At 40.8% G+C, this 14081-nt stretch overlaps 1 protein-coding gene across 1 annotated transcript in view; it reads right to left on the reverse strand.

Moving 5' to 3' along the window:
* Positions 1–424: 424 nt before the first annotated feature.
* LOC135421547 (connector enhancer of kinase suppressor of ras 2-like) overlaps positions 425–14081 on the reverse strand; it is a 172691-nt gene continuing 159034 nt past the window's right edge. The window contains exons 20-24 of the mRNA XM_064670139.1: positions 11353–11423; positions 10531–10634; positions 8677–9184; positions 8152–8351; positions 425–7518 (exon numbers count right to left, since the gene is read on the reverse strand). Of these exons, the coding sequence (XP_064526209.1) occupies positions 7303–7518; positions 8152–8351; positions 8677–9184; positions 10531–10634; positions 11353–11423 (1099 nt within the window). The 3' untranslated portion in view covers positions 425–7302. The remainder of the gene's footprint in view (positions 7519–8151; positions 8352–8676; positions 9185–10530; positions 10635–11352; positions 11424–14081) is intronic.

The following is a 14081-nucleotide window of genomic DNA, read 5'->3' on the forward strand; positions in this document are numbered from 1 at the left end:
GGATCGCCTTCAGCCAGGGTCACCCTCAGGGGAACAGGGATCGCTCTCAGCCAGGATCGCCCTGAGGGGAACAGGGATCGCCCTCAGCCATGATCGCCCTGAGGGGAACAGGAATCGCCCTCAGGCAGACAGGGATCGCCTTCAGCCAGGGTCACCCTCAGGGGAACAGGGATCGCCCTCAGCCATGATCGCCCTCAGGAGGACAGGGATCGCCCTCAGGAGGACAGGGATCGCCCTCAGCCGGGATCGCCCTCAGGGAAACAAGGATCGCCCTGAGGGGAACAGGGATCGCCCTCAGTCGGGATCGCCCTCAGGAGGACAGGGATCGACCTTAGAGCGGGCAGGGATCGCTCTGAGCCGTGGCGGGATCTCCGTCAGCCGGGAACACATATAAACCCCCACAAACATCCTTAAACACGCAATCTAAGTGCAGATAATTCGTTTATTGAAGTCCAAATTTACAACTGAAGTTTACAACTTTTTTTTTTTTTTTTAACCCTCCCAAAACAAAAGCTTTGTTTGAATTTAGGAAGAATAAATGTTTTTTTTTTTTCCTTTTCTTTTTTAATAATGTACAGACTATATCTCTTAAATAAGTTAATATCTTTGAAAAAAGAGCAATATGTTCCTTTTTTTTTTAATGTTGCAGTGCAACTTACAACTTACACGTCTGTGCAATGTACCATGAGGTATATGCCCAGTGAGCAACACACAGTGAAGTTTTCCATTCATAAATTTTCATTGTAGACACACAAAAAGTTAACAAGTTAATAATCTGTGATAGAAAAAACGCAGCCGGTTACAGTAATTCACACAGAACCCACCTGGAAAGAGGGAAGAAAAGAAACCTAATTTTCGTCGCCTATAGAAACTATTGGGTCATCTCTCAACATAGACAAGTATAAAATTAAAAATACTTTTGGGAAACTGAAGAAATACTGTATTATCCAGGGGTTGAAACCTTGTTTGACCTGTATTAGTCTAAGCAGTTAATTTTGTCTCTGTAGCATCTGTGAGCTGAGGATTTACTGTGGAGTATCTGCTCAGAAAAGCGCTTAAGCAAGATGGGCATTATAGAAAAGTTGCAGAATGCTCAAAAACTTACAACTCTGACGTTTTTCCTGGCAAGGACAGGGGGTTTGCCATTACCTCTCAGTTCTGATTAGAAAAACAAGGCTGAAACATGGAAGATTGCTCGTATTTGAAGCTTGACACTTCAAACGTCTCAAGATGGCTCTAAAATACTTAATTTTTCTTAATGACAGAGAACATATTTTTATTTAAGAAAGAGTCATCCACAACATAACTTTGTGATAAATAACAGTTCTGCCTCTAATACATATATACATACTGCTTGTAAACAAAAATGCCCACAGGTCATGGAGTCTCCATGATTTTTATACAAGGCGCTATAGATTTATTCTTTTTTTTTATTTTTTTTTTTTATTTTATTTTTTGTTATTGAAAACAGTCCTAGTGAAAGTTTGGTTTATAACCTCCTATTGCTACAGAAACAGTAAGAATGTTTCTATTTACAAAGAAACAAAGACCATGGAGACCCCAGAGCGTTATTTGCTAAAGGTTTGAGTTGGTGGGGTTTGCAGAACACACGTGGGACAGGTTGAACACCAGCAGTACGATACTCCAGTGCTTTGGCATTTCAACCCCTGAATATACAAAGACATTACTACAGCCTACTTCACAGTTTAATGCAAGTAAAGTGCAAGCCATAGTACAAGGGTGTCATATATTTTCATACATGGAAGCGTTATCTAAAAAAGGCTCTATACAAGGTTTATTAGCTAGTTAGTAACCTAGACAGAAGTCACCTATGGCCCAGCAATTAATGGTCTTACAAGGATATTGTCTTTGTAATACAGTATGTGTCAAATGTAAAAAGTTTATTAGTACTAGTGCATTTCTCTTATATCCTAACCTGTTTTCTCATCAGATTTTTAAGCTGAAGTCCTTGTTTCTCAGTAAAACAGAAGTCTTAACTGGTAACAGGGTCTTACTGGTGTTTTGGCCAGTGAACACAGTTTGTTAAGACGTATTTTCTTCGTGGTTGCTAGTGAAAAAATGCAGTAGTTAATATGTTTAATGGGACATCCTTAGTTAATCTGCAGCATTCGGATAGATGCACTTACCGTCAGTAAAAAGGTTTGTATTGATACCCTCACCAACGCCTGAGGATGAACAATATTCTAGAAATGTGAGGACAGAAGCTAGAGGGCTTAGCTGCTCAAACAGCAGGTTGTCAACGTATTTTGTCATTTATACAACATTGCTTCCTTTCAAATACTGCTCATACAGTGGCACTAATGCATAAAGTCACTTCTAACACACGTGTGTGCTCAATGAAAATAAAGATAGACCTGCCAGGCCTGCATTAAAAGTGAATATGGTTCTTTTCCTGAAGGCAGTATCTGTCTGAATTATATAAATTATATAAATTAAGAGTAGCTCCCAGCAGTTTATCACCTATCTCAAAACCTGATAAAAGCTTAAACAATATTATCTCTAATCCTCCTCCCGAATGTGCAAGTGTGGTATAACCCGTAAAATGCAGAAACTAAGCTTTAAAAACCTGTTTCTTTGTCAATTAGTTATATCAAGAGTAGAGAGTCCCCTGCCTACATATTAGCGAGTGGAACTGATGACAAACACATTATTATGCTTGTATGTAATGGGAGTAAAGAAAATAATTATAAACATCAACTAAGAGAATACAACTTACTAGTTTTGGTTTAAATAGCCATGTGTTTTCCATACATCAGCTGATAAGAGCTCAGGGGTGATTTTCAGATGTGATTTTCTGATCTGTGCCCACTTAACCCACTGAGAGCCTCAGCCACGCAATGTGAATTCCTCTGGGATGGGACATGGGGGACCTTTCCTCACAGCATTTTGCCTGGAAAACCTACCCTGAGCCTTAGTTTTAATGAGGGAAACATTCCAGAAGAAAAAGAGCTTTTTATTACTGAATATAAATTAATGGGCTAATATTGCTTCTTCAGTTTTTTCTGCTATTACCCATTTTGTCCTAGTGGTAAATAAACATCATTTGGCAGCAGGGAAGATGCTGTGTTGTCTCTAATGAGATTTTAGCTCAGTGGCCTAAGGCATGTGGTATGTGGAAAATCTACCATGGAAAACCTGTGCCCTTCTGTCTTCCCTGGAAATGCATCATTTCCCTTCTGTGAAAACTAAGGAGAAATTAAAATCCTTTATGAGATCAAGTCACCATTTATTTCTCTAAAATTTCCCTACAGGACACTGGGTGTCCCATAAATGGGGTGTTCAGGCTGAAGCCCAGTAAATCAGACAGGCCTGTGCTCTCTTCCTTAAGGAATCTCCCCAGGACTGGTTCCAGATTCAGAGTCAGGATCTCTTTGTGTTCTGGTTTGGGGGCAGCTGCCAGCTGTGGCAGATGGGGCTGGTTTTGTTGAGACAAATATAAGAATTTTCTTCATTCTCCTCAGATTTGTGCTAAGTTAAACAATTCCTACCAGATTCTTCATTTTTCTCCCAGCAGTCCCATTAACATTTAAAGCGAAGCCTTTTAAAGGTCAGCAGCGGAATTCCACAATTTTTGAGGAGGCTGAGCCCTTCCCAGTAAAGTAACTCCCTCCAAGGTCCCTGCCCTGTCCTTCACAAGACCTTGGACCAGAGGGAGTGTTCTGGCCCAAGGGCTGTGACTGCTGAAGAGTAAGAACAGAGTTAAGGGCCATGTACGCAGAGCAATGCTCTGCAACACTCCTTTCATTTTCCTTGGAAAAAGCCAGTGGAGCACCACAATTTCCAGCTTAAAAGGCAGCAGCCTGGAGCTGAATATACAGACTGGTGAGAAACTGCTGCTCCTCCATTGGTTCTTGTTCATATCAATTAGAGCAAGCTCAGGGAAATTTTCACTTAAATTATTGAAACCAAGAAAAATGTCTCAGTTTTCTCAGGAAGTGACGCTGAGAAAGAGCTACCAAGCTACTTTCAGAGATCTGAGATATCACTTGAATATAGAACAGTGTTAAAACAAGAGAGGAATCAGTAGCTCCGGGGGAACATTAAATCAGTTGTAATGAAAAATAGCCAGTTACAAAAAGACTCAGCTTATGGAGTCTCAGGAGAGTCTGTGGGCTGAGACATTTTACCTGCAAGAATTCTCAGTGAAGACACTAACTTTAATAAGATCCAGATCAATAAAACACATCCAAATAGTCTCTTTGTGTAGCTGTGCATGTTAAGAACCAAGTTTTACCTGAGCATTCAGGCAGGAAATCTTGTAAATTAATAAATGTATGGTACTGGGACTGTTTATTTCCCTTGATGAGCTCAACAGCCAAGACTTGTTTTTTTCTTATTGAAAAACATGGGATCCAAACCACCACAACAATTCCAGCTGCTTTGTACAGTGTGTTTAAGTACCTGTTGGTCTAGGAAAACGTAACATATTTTAATACAGAAGCAGGATTTGGTGCATGGATTTTTAAGTACAGTGTCTGTATTGCACTTTGCTTTCCAGTGATTTCAAAGGTGGTGAGATTCTGGATAACTGTGCTACCGTGACTTTGGACATGACTTTCTGCAGTACAGCCAGATTGGTACCTACAGCCAGGAGGAGGAAACTCGTGGTGGGGTGGGCAGGGCTGCAGGTCGGAGCTGAGTTCATATGCAAGAAGTATGACAAGTTCTTCTGAAATGACTCCCAAAAGCCAGCTGACATTTGGGAAAGAATAAAGTCTTTGTATTGCTTAATTTAGCAATTAGATTTTGCTTGCTCTAAGGCACAAGCAACGCCAGATAAATCTTTCAAACTTTTCTCCCAATTAATCTTAAGCCCGTTACAGGAAATTTCTCCAGTGTATCTCATTTCACCTTATGAATGTCCTGGATAATTCATCTGGCCTGTTCAGTGCAAATCACGTTTGCTGAGAGCTGCTCTCCAGGAGCAAAAGGCAGACTCACGATTCTGAGGATTTCAGAACAATCATCTCATGACACTGCAAGATTTGAAAGATAAGCTGAGCAAAAGTATGAATTAACAACTATTTATCTCTTCTACTCGTACTTCAGAAATCTATTTTAACTTAAAATTGAGATCATCTACTTTCCTTCCTATTTGTGTTAGTTCTGAGAAATATATCTTCCAAATTATGTATATCATTTTCAGCTGCATCTATAAGTAGCATTTTAGAAGAGAAATACCTTATTTCTCTGTTTACTCAGACTTCACTGAATAGGCTCAGTGGACAATTGTAATTTCTCTCTTGAGTGACAATGCAGTGGAAAGCTATTTTAAAATAATATAGATCTTTTTATTATGAAAGCACAAACCATCTTTTGGGTTTGAAACAAAAGGCAAATTTAAATTTCTTTAGGAATATTGAAAGTTCCATCTATTTAACTAATTCTGTGAGCATCCATCAGTGCCTGCATGTAAGTATGAATTGCTTTCTAAATAGATTCTATAATTTATACTGTTGCTTGCTGGGAATGAAGGGATGAAACTGAACCTGGAAAGAAGGGAGGAGGCAAGGGAAAGGTGTTTTTAATTTGTCTTTTTTTTTTTCTCACTATGCAACTCTATTTTAAATTGCCAGTAAATGAATTTTTTCCCAAGTCAGGGTTGTTTTGCCCATGATAACCATTAGTAGGTGATCTCCTTGTCTTTATCTCAACCCAGGAGCTTTTCCATGACATTTTCTCCCCCTGCCCTGTTGAGGAGGGGGAGTGAGGGCAGGTGGCCAGCCAAGGTCAGGCCCTCCAGCTGCTCTGTGGAGACAGAGCTAAACACACAGGACACCTTCACCTGGTTCTGGATTTGGGAAAAATTAAATCTCTCCCTGGATATTGGGACCTCACTGAGATAACATTTTAAACTAAGTTCAGTATTATATTGAATGGCATGGATTTTATACACCTTGACGTATGGGAGACAACTATGTTCATCTTGTGAAAAAATTCTCGGTGAATGTCTGTGTTTCAGTGAAATGACATCAGTTTTAGTCACATCCCCTTCCTTCTGCCTTTCAGAAATATTCTGGTAAGCAGAGTCAAAGAAAGCTGTGACTGTGTTTGAACTTCATGTTCACTAGCATTCAGAACAATCTTCCCCCCCCCCCCCAAGAATACAAGTATTTTCTCCAAAATCTGATTCTTAGAAACCATTCTTCACCCAGGCAAGGAAGTGAAATACCCCGTGTGACTTGTGTGTCTTCCCAAACCAATCCATACAGATTGATTTTCAAATGATGCTTTGAATCACTTCACCCACGTGCTAAAAGTACTGCTACCAGTTAAAAATTATTGCCAGACATTATATAACTTTGAATAATTTACTCAGCTATAGATGTCACAGAATGTAATTGATTAGCTCAGGAGGTTTTTTAAACTTCCTTCTCATTCTCCTTTTGAATTTTGTGACTCACAGTCATGTGTCACTTAAATTCACAGTGAAGAAAGGATGAAAACCTGCAGTAGGTACCTTACTCAGCGCAGATGGTTTTTTTTTCTTTCACCATGAAATACTTCAAATTCTATTAAAACCAGTTGAAGTTGCAGCATTAGTGAACAACCAACATTGTTCTACCTCTGTGCCTCACCTGCTTGCTCCTGTTCCCTCGTTGGAAAGGCAGGCACAGCATGTTAAAAACACAGTATCTAATGGCATGTACAGAGTGCCCATAGGGCCAGACTGGGGTCTATTTGTTAGATGTACAGTGTACATTTTAAGGCACACTATAGGGATTGAGTTTACATTTTGCTAACTCTGTCCTTTTATTTGCAAAGATGGTCACTACCTGGAAATGTTGCAAAAATAAATGGTCATCTCTGAGAGCGGCCAATGGATTTATGCCTTCATTTTTATATTTTTTTTTTTTCCTCAAGGAACGGTGTGTGAAAATGTGAACTTTAGGGCATTTTAAAAGGAAATGTCAACTATCATGTTACATTTTATATACATAGATATGTGTTTATATATATCTAAATATATAAAATGATTGTAGGAGCTCATACTATAAGCTTAATTTTAGTACAGTACTTTAAATATACTGGTATTTATATTCAGTTACACTTCTGCACCACTTCTTCCTAATGCAGAGCTTGATACGGACATTGGTTGATAACAGCAAACAAAAAAAATCCATTTAAAATATTATTGTCTTCTCATGCAATGTAGGAGGCATCCTGTGGCACTATTCTCTTACCCAAGTATTTACAGTACTGCTGAGTGTGTTATCAATAAATATGCCAGTGTTTGACTCGATTTTCAGGGCACCCAGCAGCTACTCAGGCTGAGTCCTGTCACACGTGGGTCTCGATGAAGGAGTGTGTGTGTGTCAGCATTGGGGCTGAGCTTCCCAGTTCAGAGGCTCCATTTTGGGATTTCCCAGCACCACTGTACTCACAAATGTCCAGGAAAAACTCATAGTTCTTTAGTTTCCAATCTTTGAACTTCTTTGATGTTAAGTTGGGATCATCCAGAAGGCTGTTGATAACTGTGAGGTCCCCTTCCTTTGCCTGGCAAATTCCAGAAAGACATGTCAAAATGAAATCTTATATTTCAGCACTTTATTTCTTCTTTTACTTTAACGCAAAGTGCCAGGAACAGTTTAATATTTTACCTAAGTTCAGGAACCATTACAGCTTAAACTATTTGACAACTCAGTCCATGGCACTCACTACAACATGCCTATACAGAGTGCCAAATAATCATTCTTAAGTTGGAACATGTTTGCTTTCAAGGAGTTTTAGTTTATTTGCAACTTAATTTTAAAGCTACAAAGAAAGCCTCATCCATGGAAAACATTAAGAGATTTAGGGAATGGAGTGACATGACAAGGGGGAATGGCTTCCCACTGCCAGAGAGCAGGTTTAGATGGGATATTGGGAAGAAATTCCTGACTGTGAGGGTGGGCAGGCCCTGGCACAGGTTGCCCAGAGGAGCTGTGGCTGCCCCATCCCTGGAAGTGTCCAAGGCCAGGTTGGAGGGGGCTTGGAGCAATCTGGGATAGTGGAAGGTGTCCCTGCCCATGGCAGGGGTTGGACTGTGTGGGCTTTAATGTCCCTTCCAACCCAAACCTTTCTGTGACTCTATGATTATACTTTTACAAGGTTATGTTCCTTATCCCAAAGCCAGTGCTAAAGCCTTACTTTTAAAGTGCTCTTGAGAACTCTGATGTGGTGCAGCTTTTCATTGATAACGGGGTCGTTGCATCGTTTCACGAAGGACTTGCGGAACTCCTGCTTGGTGGAAGGACGCTGCTCCCCAAAAGCTGACAGACTGGCTTCTTCCAGGGTTTTGTACAGCTCCTGCAGACCATCTGTGATTTCTTCAATCTCTTTTATGTTTTCTGAAAGAAAAGAAAGAAACCTGACAACAAATCCAATTGCTTTGACGAAGTCTCTAAACCCAGAAATACTGCAGCTTCATGAATAAATTAACCCTATTACACAGTTCCCCGGTGTTTGTTTTGATAAAACAAGAACTTTTTGATCATCCCAAAGCTCTATTCTTAGTGTTACCTCCTGGAATTTCAAATATGAATTCCTGTGTAGTGACGGATGAATTTGCCAACATCCAGCGATTCAACCACAGAGAACTTGCTGGGAATAATGGCAATACTGCCCTGGCTTTTGATGGCAGTCAGGAGGATCAGAACATCTCCCAAAGCTCACCTTCTGCACAGAAACTGTTATGCCTCCTAATGGGAACTTTCTCTTCCAGACTGTCATCCATCCCTTCGATGGACTTTACCCGGCCCTTGCCCCTGACGTCTCTGTTCCGGGGGAGGCTCTGGCTGCGTTGTTTCTGGGGCCTGCCATGGGAGCTGTGTCCCCTGGGACACTCCACCAGAGGGAAAGGCCCGTCCTGCTCAAAATTATGTCGCCTCTGGACTGGCAGCGTGGCTTGTCTTCGTTTGTCCGGGGACATTCCGGGCCGGCCGCTGGAGTACTCGGCTTCGGGAGGAACAGTCTGCAGGAAGTGCAGCCCTGAGCTGGTCAGGGGGGTCTCTATGAGGTCCTGCCACGAGCGCCGCTCTCGGTAGGGGGGTCTGCATCCCGAGGAGTGTGTGCTGCCTGCTGCATCCTGCCGGGAATCCTCGGCAGAGGAGTGGGAATACGTCGATTCGCTTGAAAAGTGTCGACCTTGTTTGGCTTCGGGGAATGGGCTGGAGGAATTCACCTGGGAAGACACAGAAACAGCTGACTGTGAGACAAGGCTTTGAACAGACCCAAGAAAGGGACTGTGGTGTAGAAAATTATGAGAGATATAGTAATCAATGGACTGATGTGCTTGATATGTCATAACATGAACCTCTGGAAACAGAAGATAATTAGAGTAAACAGAAGATAATTAGCAGTGAGAACTTTTATGCAAGTGCTATATTTTAACCACTCCCTATTCTTGTTTTGCACATTCTCTGCCCACACTCAACTCCTGATGGAAAGAACAGTATAACACTGATGCAGGTTTCCTGAAGACCTGCCCAGCTTACACTCAGTCCAGCAGTGTGCCTTGAAGACATGGGAGTCTCCAAAAAGAAACCATAATCGGATTTACTTTCTCTTTATAGGGGATATGTATCCAGCCAAAGGAAAAAAACCAAAAACTAAACCCAAAGAACAAAAATTTCAGCACCCAGGGAGATTTTTGACTGGGGGACTGCTGAACTTCTGGAATTATTTGAATTAATTCTGCTGGGTCTGTGCATAAATTTAATTCAAAAACAAAGAGAAAGGCAAAAATGTGGAAAAACAGAAAGGGAGGGGCTTAACCTGTATCCCAGTTGATAAAACAGCATCACATGGGTGAAAATCAGTCTGAACTTCACCCATGTGATGCTGTTGTCTCAGTCACTCTTTCTTTAGTTCTGGCTGTGTGAGGATCATGTCATTCACGCTGAAGAAAAATCTGAAAGAAAAATAGAGAACAGTCCTATCTGTGTTTAGAAACATAGAATAATTATCACAGCCTGTCTGTGTTTTGTCTAATAGAAATGTTCTATTTGCAATACTATCAATACTATGGTATTGTGCACAATATTGTAACAAAAACCCCCTGCCTAGAAAGATTTGTTCTGAGAAGAACAACTAAAACCTGATTACTGCGTGAATGTGAGCTGACCTTAATCTCCATCCCCCACTATCCAATACTCATACTTGAGTATTTAATCCAAACTATCCCATCCACCACATTCTTTTCATGCTCTGCAGTGAAGTCAACATTTGAATATTTGTTCCTATTATCAGGTGTAGTCTCACCAACCCTAAAAAAAAAAAGGTCATATTTACAGTGCGGTGGCAGATCTGTGTCAGGAGATATTTACCTCTCCTTCCTTTGTAACTGACTTTCTATGGAAACCTCCAGGTCTTGGCTCATGAGGAACAGCAATAATTTCATTCTTACAATCAGATCCAGCTTTATTCCACCTTTACGGCAATTAAACGTTCCGAAACGGGGAAAGTGCAACTCAAGGCACACAGAGATTTTTTGGTGACCTACTGTCAAATGCAACATTTGGGACTCACTGAGGGTGTTCGATGGTAGGTGTCACACAGTGTTGAGGAGCCCTCCTGCTTCAGGGTGAGCGAGCCATCGATGTCGTCCTGGTCACTCTCGCTCCAGTAATCTGCTAACAAAGCATTCCCGGTTTCACTCCTGTGCTTTTCCACAACCAAGCAGGTCCCACATTTTAAAAACATCGTTAGCAAGGCCAGGTAAACATTCCCCAGTCACCCACAGGGCTTGGCAGCCAGAAGGAACAGGCTTGTGGGAATGTCTGGCACTGAGATACACAGATCTGCACGTGAATCTCCAAATGCTTTAGGGCAGCTTTACAGAAAGCAGGTTGGGCACCTGACTCCCACTGCACCTAAACCCCAACTTCAGGTCACAGACTGTCAAAGAGAAACTTCATTCCAGATGCCTCAACACTTTATTATGTCAGCATTAATTCCACTGTGGGTGATGGGAAAAGGGAAGGCTGGAACCTGAGCTCAGGAAGCACAAAAAGCACATGTTGCCTGGGTTTGTGGTGTCTTCACTTGCTTTAGGGGGCATCCCTTAGGGCTGAGATTTGGGAGATCACACCTCAACCTGAACCCTGAATTCTCTTTATCACTTATTTTAAATATTTCTTAAAATTATTACTCGGGATTTTATTTTCTTTGGTGGTGGCACCAGTAACTGGAGTTCTTCAAGGGTAAGGATTCTTATAAAAGTTGGTATTTGAAAAGATACAGCCAAGTGTTAATAAAGGAGTCAGTTATGACATCTCCAAGTTTGTTGAGACACTTAACAGATCTCTGCTGTCTGCTCTCCTCTCCTAATTATAATCACTGAAGCATTACCTTCATCTGGATGAATGTCCTTGTCATCAGGTGTGTAACCAATTGCTGCGAGACCCAAACGATTCATCCATCTGATAGAATGACAAAAAAATGAGGAAGAGATACTTAAAAGGCACATCTCATGTTAATCTGAGGTCACACACGTTCCTAGCATCTGGAAAAGTCAGAGACAATGGTTACTGCAAAACCTGAGCACTGTTCAGGGTGTTAAAAGCACAATCCAGGCGTGTTCAGAGGTGAATAACTGCGAGTGAAGGACATCCCAGTTCAGGCCACTGCAGAAGTTCTTCTGGACTCGTGGTCACATCTGCTGGAGGTCTTTACCTCGTGCAGGATCAGACCTTGGCATTTTATTCTGCTGCCTGGAACCCTGAAGGACCAGGACACTGATCATCCTTCTGTCATCAGGAAAGTGTGGAGCTCACATACAAACGTGCCAACTTCAGCAAAGAATAAGTGGGATTTTTATGGGCTGTGGAGAGCAGAGAATGTCCCCTTAAGCAGAACCAAACCCTCTCTGAGCTGCTTCTGCAAATTTGTGAGGAATGGTTTCCAGAGACACGGTGTGCAGGAGCACATCACATTTATTCTGATTGCTACTCCTATTAATTTCAAGAACTTGCCTGAATTTCCAAAATACTAGAAAATAGAATGATGATAATTATTTTATGAAAACCTGTATTAGGGAATAGCTTGTATTAAATTTGCGTCCTCAGAAAGCTAAAACAGCCTATGGCAGAATCCACTGTCTATTTGCTAGTTTGGATTCACAATATTAGTGATATAAATGTTTAGTCTTGTTGAGCTGCTATATCAACTTCATTTTCCTTTTTATTTTTTTTTAATGGAATCTTAGGTTTCTAACCCAAAACTTGGTAAATTGAAAGTACTGCAAAATTTACATTTGACATCAGATGTTCTGGTTTCTTTCTTTACCCCAAAATTAATTAGTCTGATCAAAGATAAGATTTTCTGCTTCACTGGGAAAGTATTATAGTTTGTTTTAGGTTCAGAGTTTTCTTCATGTAAGATTACTGGATATTCATACAGTATATAATTGAAAAACTAGAAAAAAGGGAAATGAACACATAGAGGGGAAAGTTACTTCTTAATCTTCAGCAACTGGAAAATCAAGAATTAGCTTATTTTCTTTAAAAAGGAAACATAACCAAAGAAAAAGCCCTTTAATGCCATCTGTAATGGCTGGGATGTTTTCTAAAGCATCCCCTTACTCAGTGAATAAATTATTTACCATGTCATTAATTTCCCAGTATATTGAACATGAAGGTTTTCTAGGAGCAGCTCTTTTGTCTTTTTTAACATTGCAACATCAAATTTGTTAATAATTACGTTCTTGGTTAATGAATAATGACAAAAACATCTTTCAGAGACTTTAAGAAAGACATTAGTGAGCAACTTGTGCAGTATCACAAGGACAAGTTGCTTTGCAGATTAAAACAAGGAAAACATCCAGCGTAATTCTTTCCCACTGGTAGTAGAAGAGAAAAAAAAAAGCTTCTGAGGAGGTGTGTGATTATTATTCTCTATGAGGGGTGCATGGAAGGTGGTAGGCAAAGCAAGGAGGCAGAAAATGAAGGAAGAGTGAACTCTCCACTAAAAATAGCCCCCAGTTCAGCAGTATTGATCTCCTGGTGGAGGCTCTGCAGAGCCCAGAGCCACGATCTTAATCTGTAATATTGGATACAGCACTGACTCACTGCAGCCTTCAGCAAAGCCCTCCACGGATCTCACGGCTTTCCTAAGGAGCCAAAGGGAACAGCAACATTTCCTCCTCACAGGGAATTGTGAGAGGGCTTAATTTACTTGCAGAACTATGAAAATATAAAGAATTGTGCAATCACATTGCTTTGCCTTTCAGGAAAACAGAAGCGAGCAAATTGGAAATGAAACTGGGAATGAAGATTAGTTTTTACAAATACCAACTGCAGGGTTTTAGCACTGCTTACAGACATTGTTTGTATCAGCACATCAATAACTCATCTTTATCACCAAGGAAGTACATTTAAAATGGATTAACAGGTTTGCAGAGCAGCTTTTCCACAGTGCTCACCAGCAGCATTTCACTCTGCAAATGATCATTTGGCATTTGCTGCTCCTGCAAGGCAGATTCTTTATGGCAGGAATGGAATGACATCATTCCCTGGGCATTATTAAGGGTTTGTATTCACTAGTTTCTCAACAGTTCCCGAATTTCTATACTCATTAGTATTGGAGCAAAATAGTTTTAGTCATACTTTGCCATATGCCTCTGGCAATTAAGCAGGATGGCTCAGTGCCTTCAACTGAGGTTCTGCTTAAGCACCAATGATAAATTAGGACTAATTACCATTTTCCAAGTTAAAACAGACTCAGCCATTTGGGTGGGCAGTGGATGGAAATTCAGATTGTCTTAAATGCCTCGCCAAATTTCTCTTGTTACTCATTGTTAATTTGAAAGTTTCAGATCTTGGAAGCACACACAGAAACCAAAGTGTCAATATTGATCTCCCAGAGCACATGGATATCCTTAGGATACACAGAGTATCAGCTTTACACATGGCCAAAGCTGGAATTAGCTGAAGATAATCTTCCTTCTCTAAGGCTGCTCAGACTTTTCTCTTTCAAAGGCCAAGATGATCCCCAGCTCTAGTTACAAGGACTTTCTTACCTCATTTACCCCAGTTCAGAGTCAGCTCTTTGTCAAGCCGACATAATGGGTTATCTGATGA

This window comes from Pseudopipra pipra, chromosome 13 (genome assembly GCF_036250125.1).
Source record: "Pseudopipra pipra isolate bDixPip1 chromosome 13, bDixPip1.hap1, whole genome shotgun sequence".
Lineage (NCBI taxonomy): Eukaryota > Metazoa > Chordata > Aves > Passeriformes > Pipridae > Pseudopipra > Pseudopipra pipra.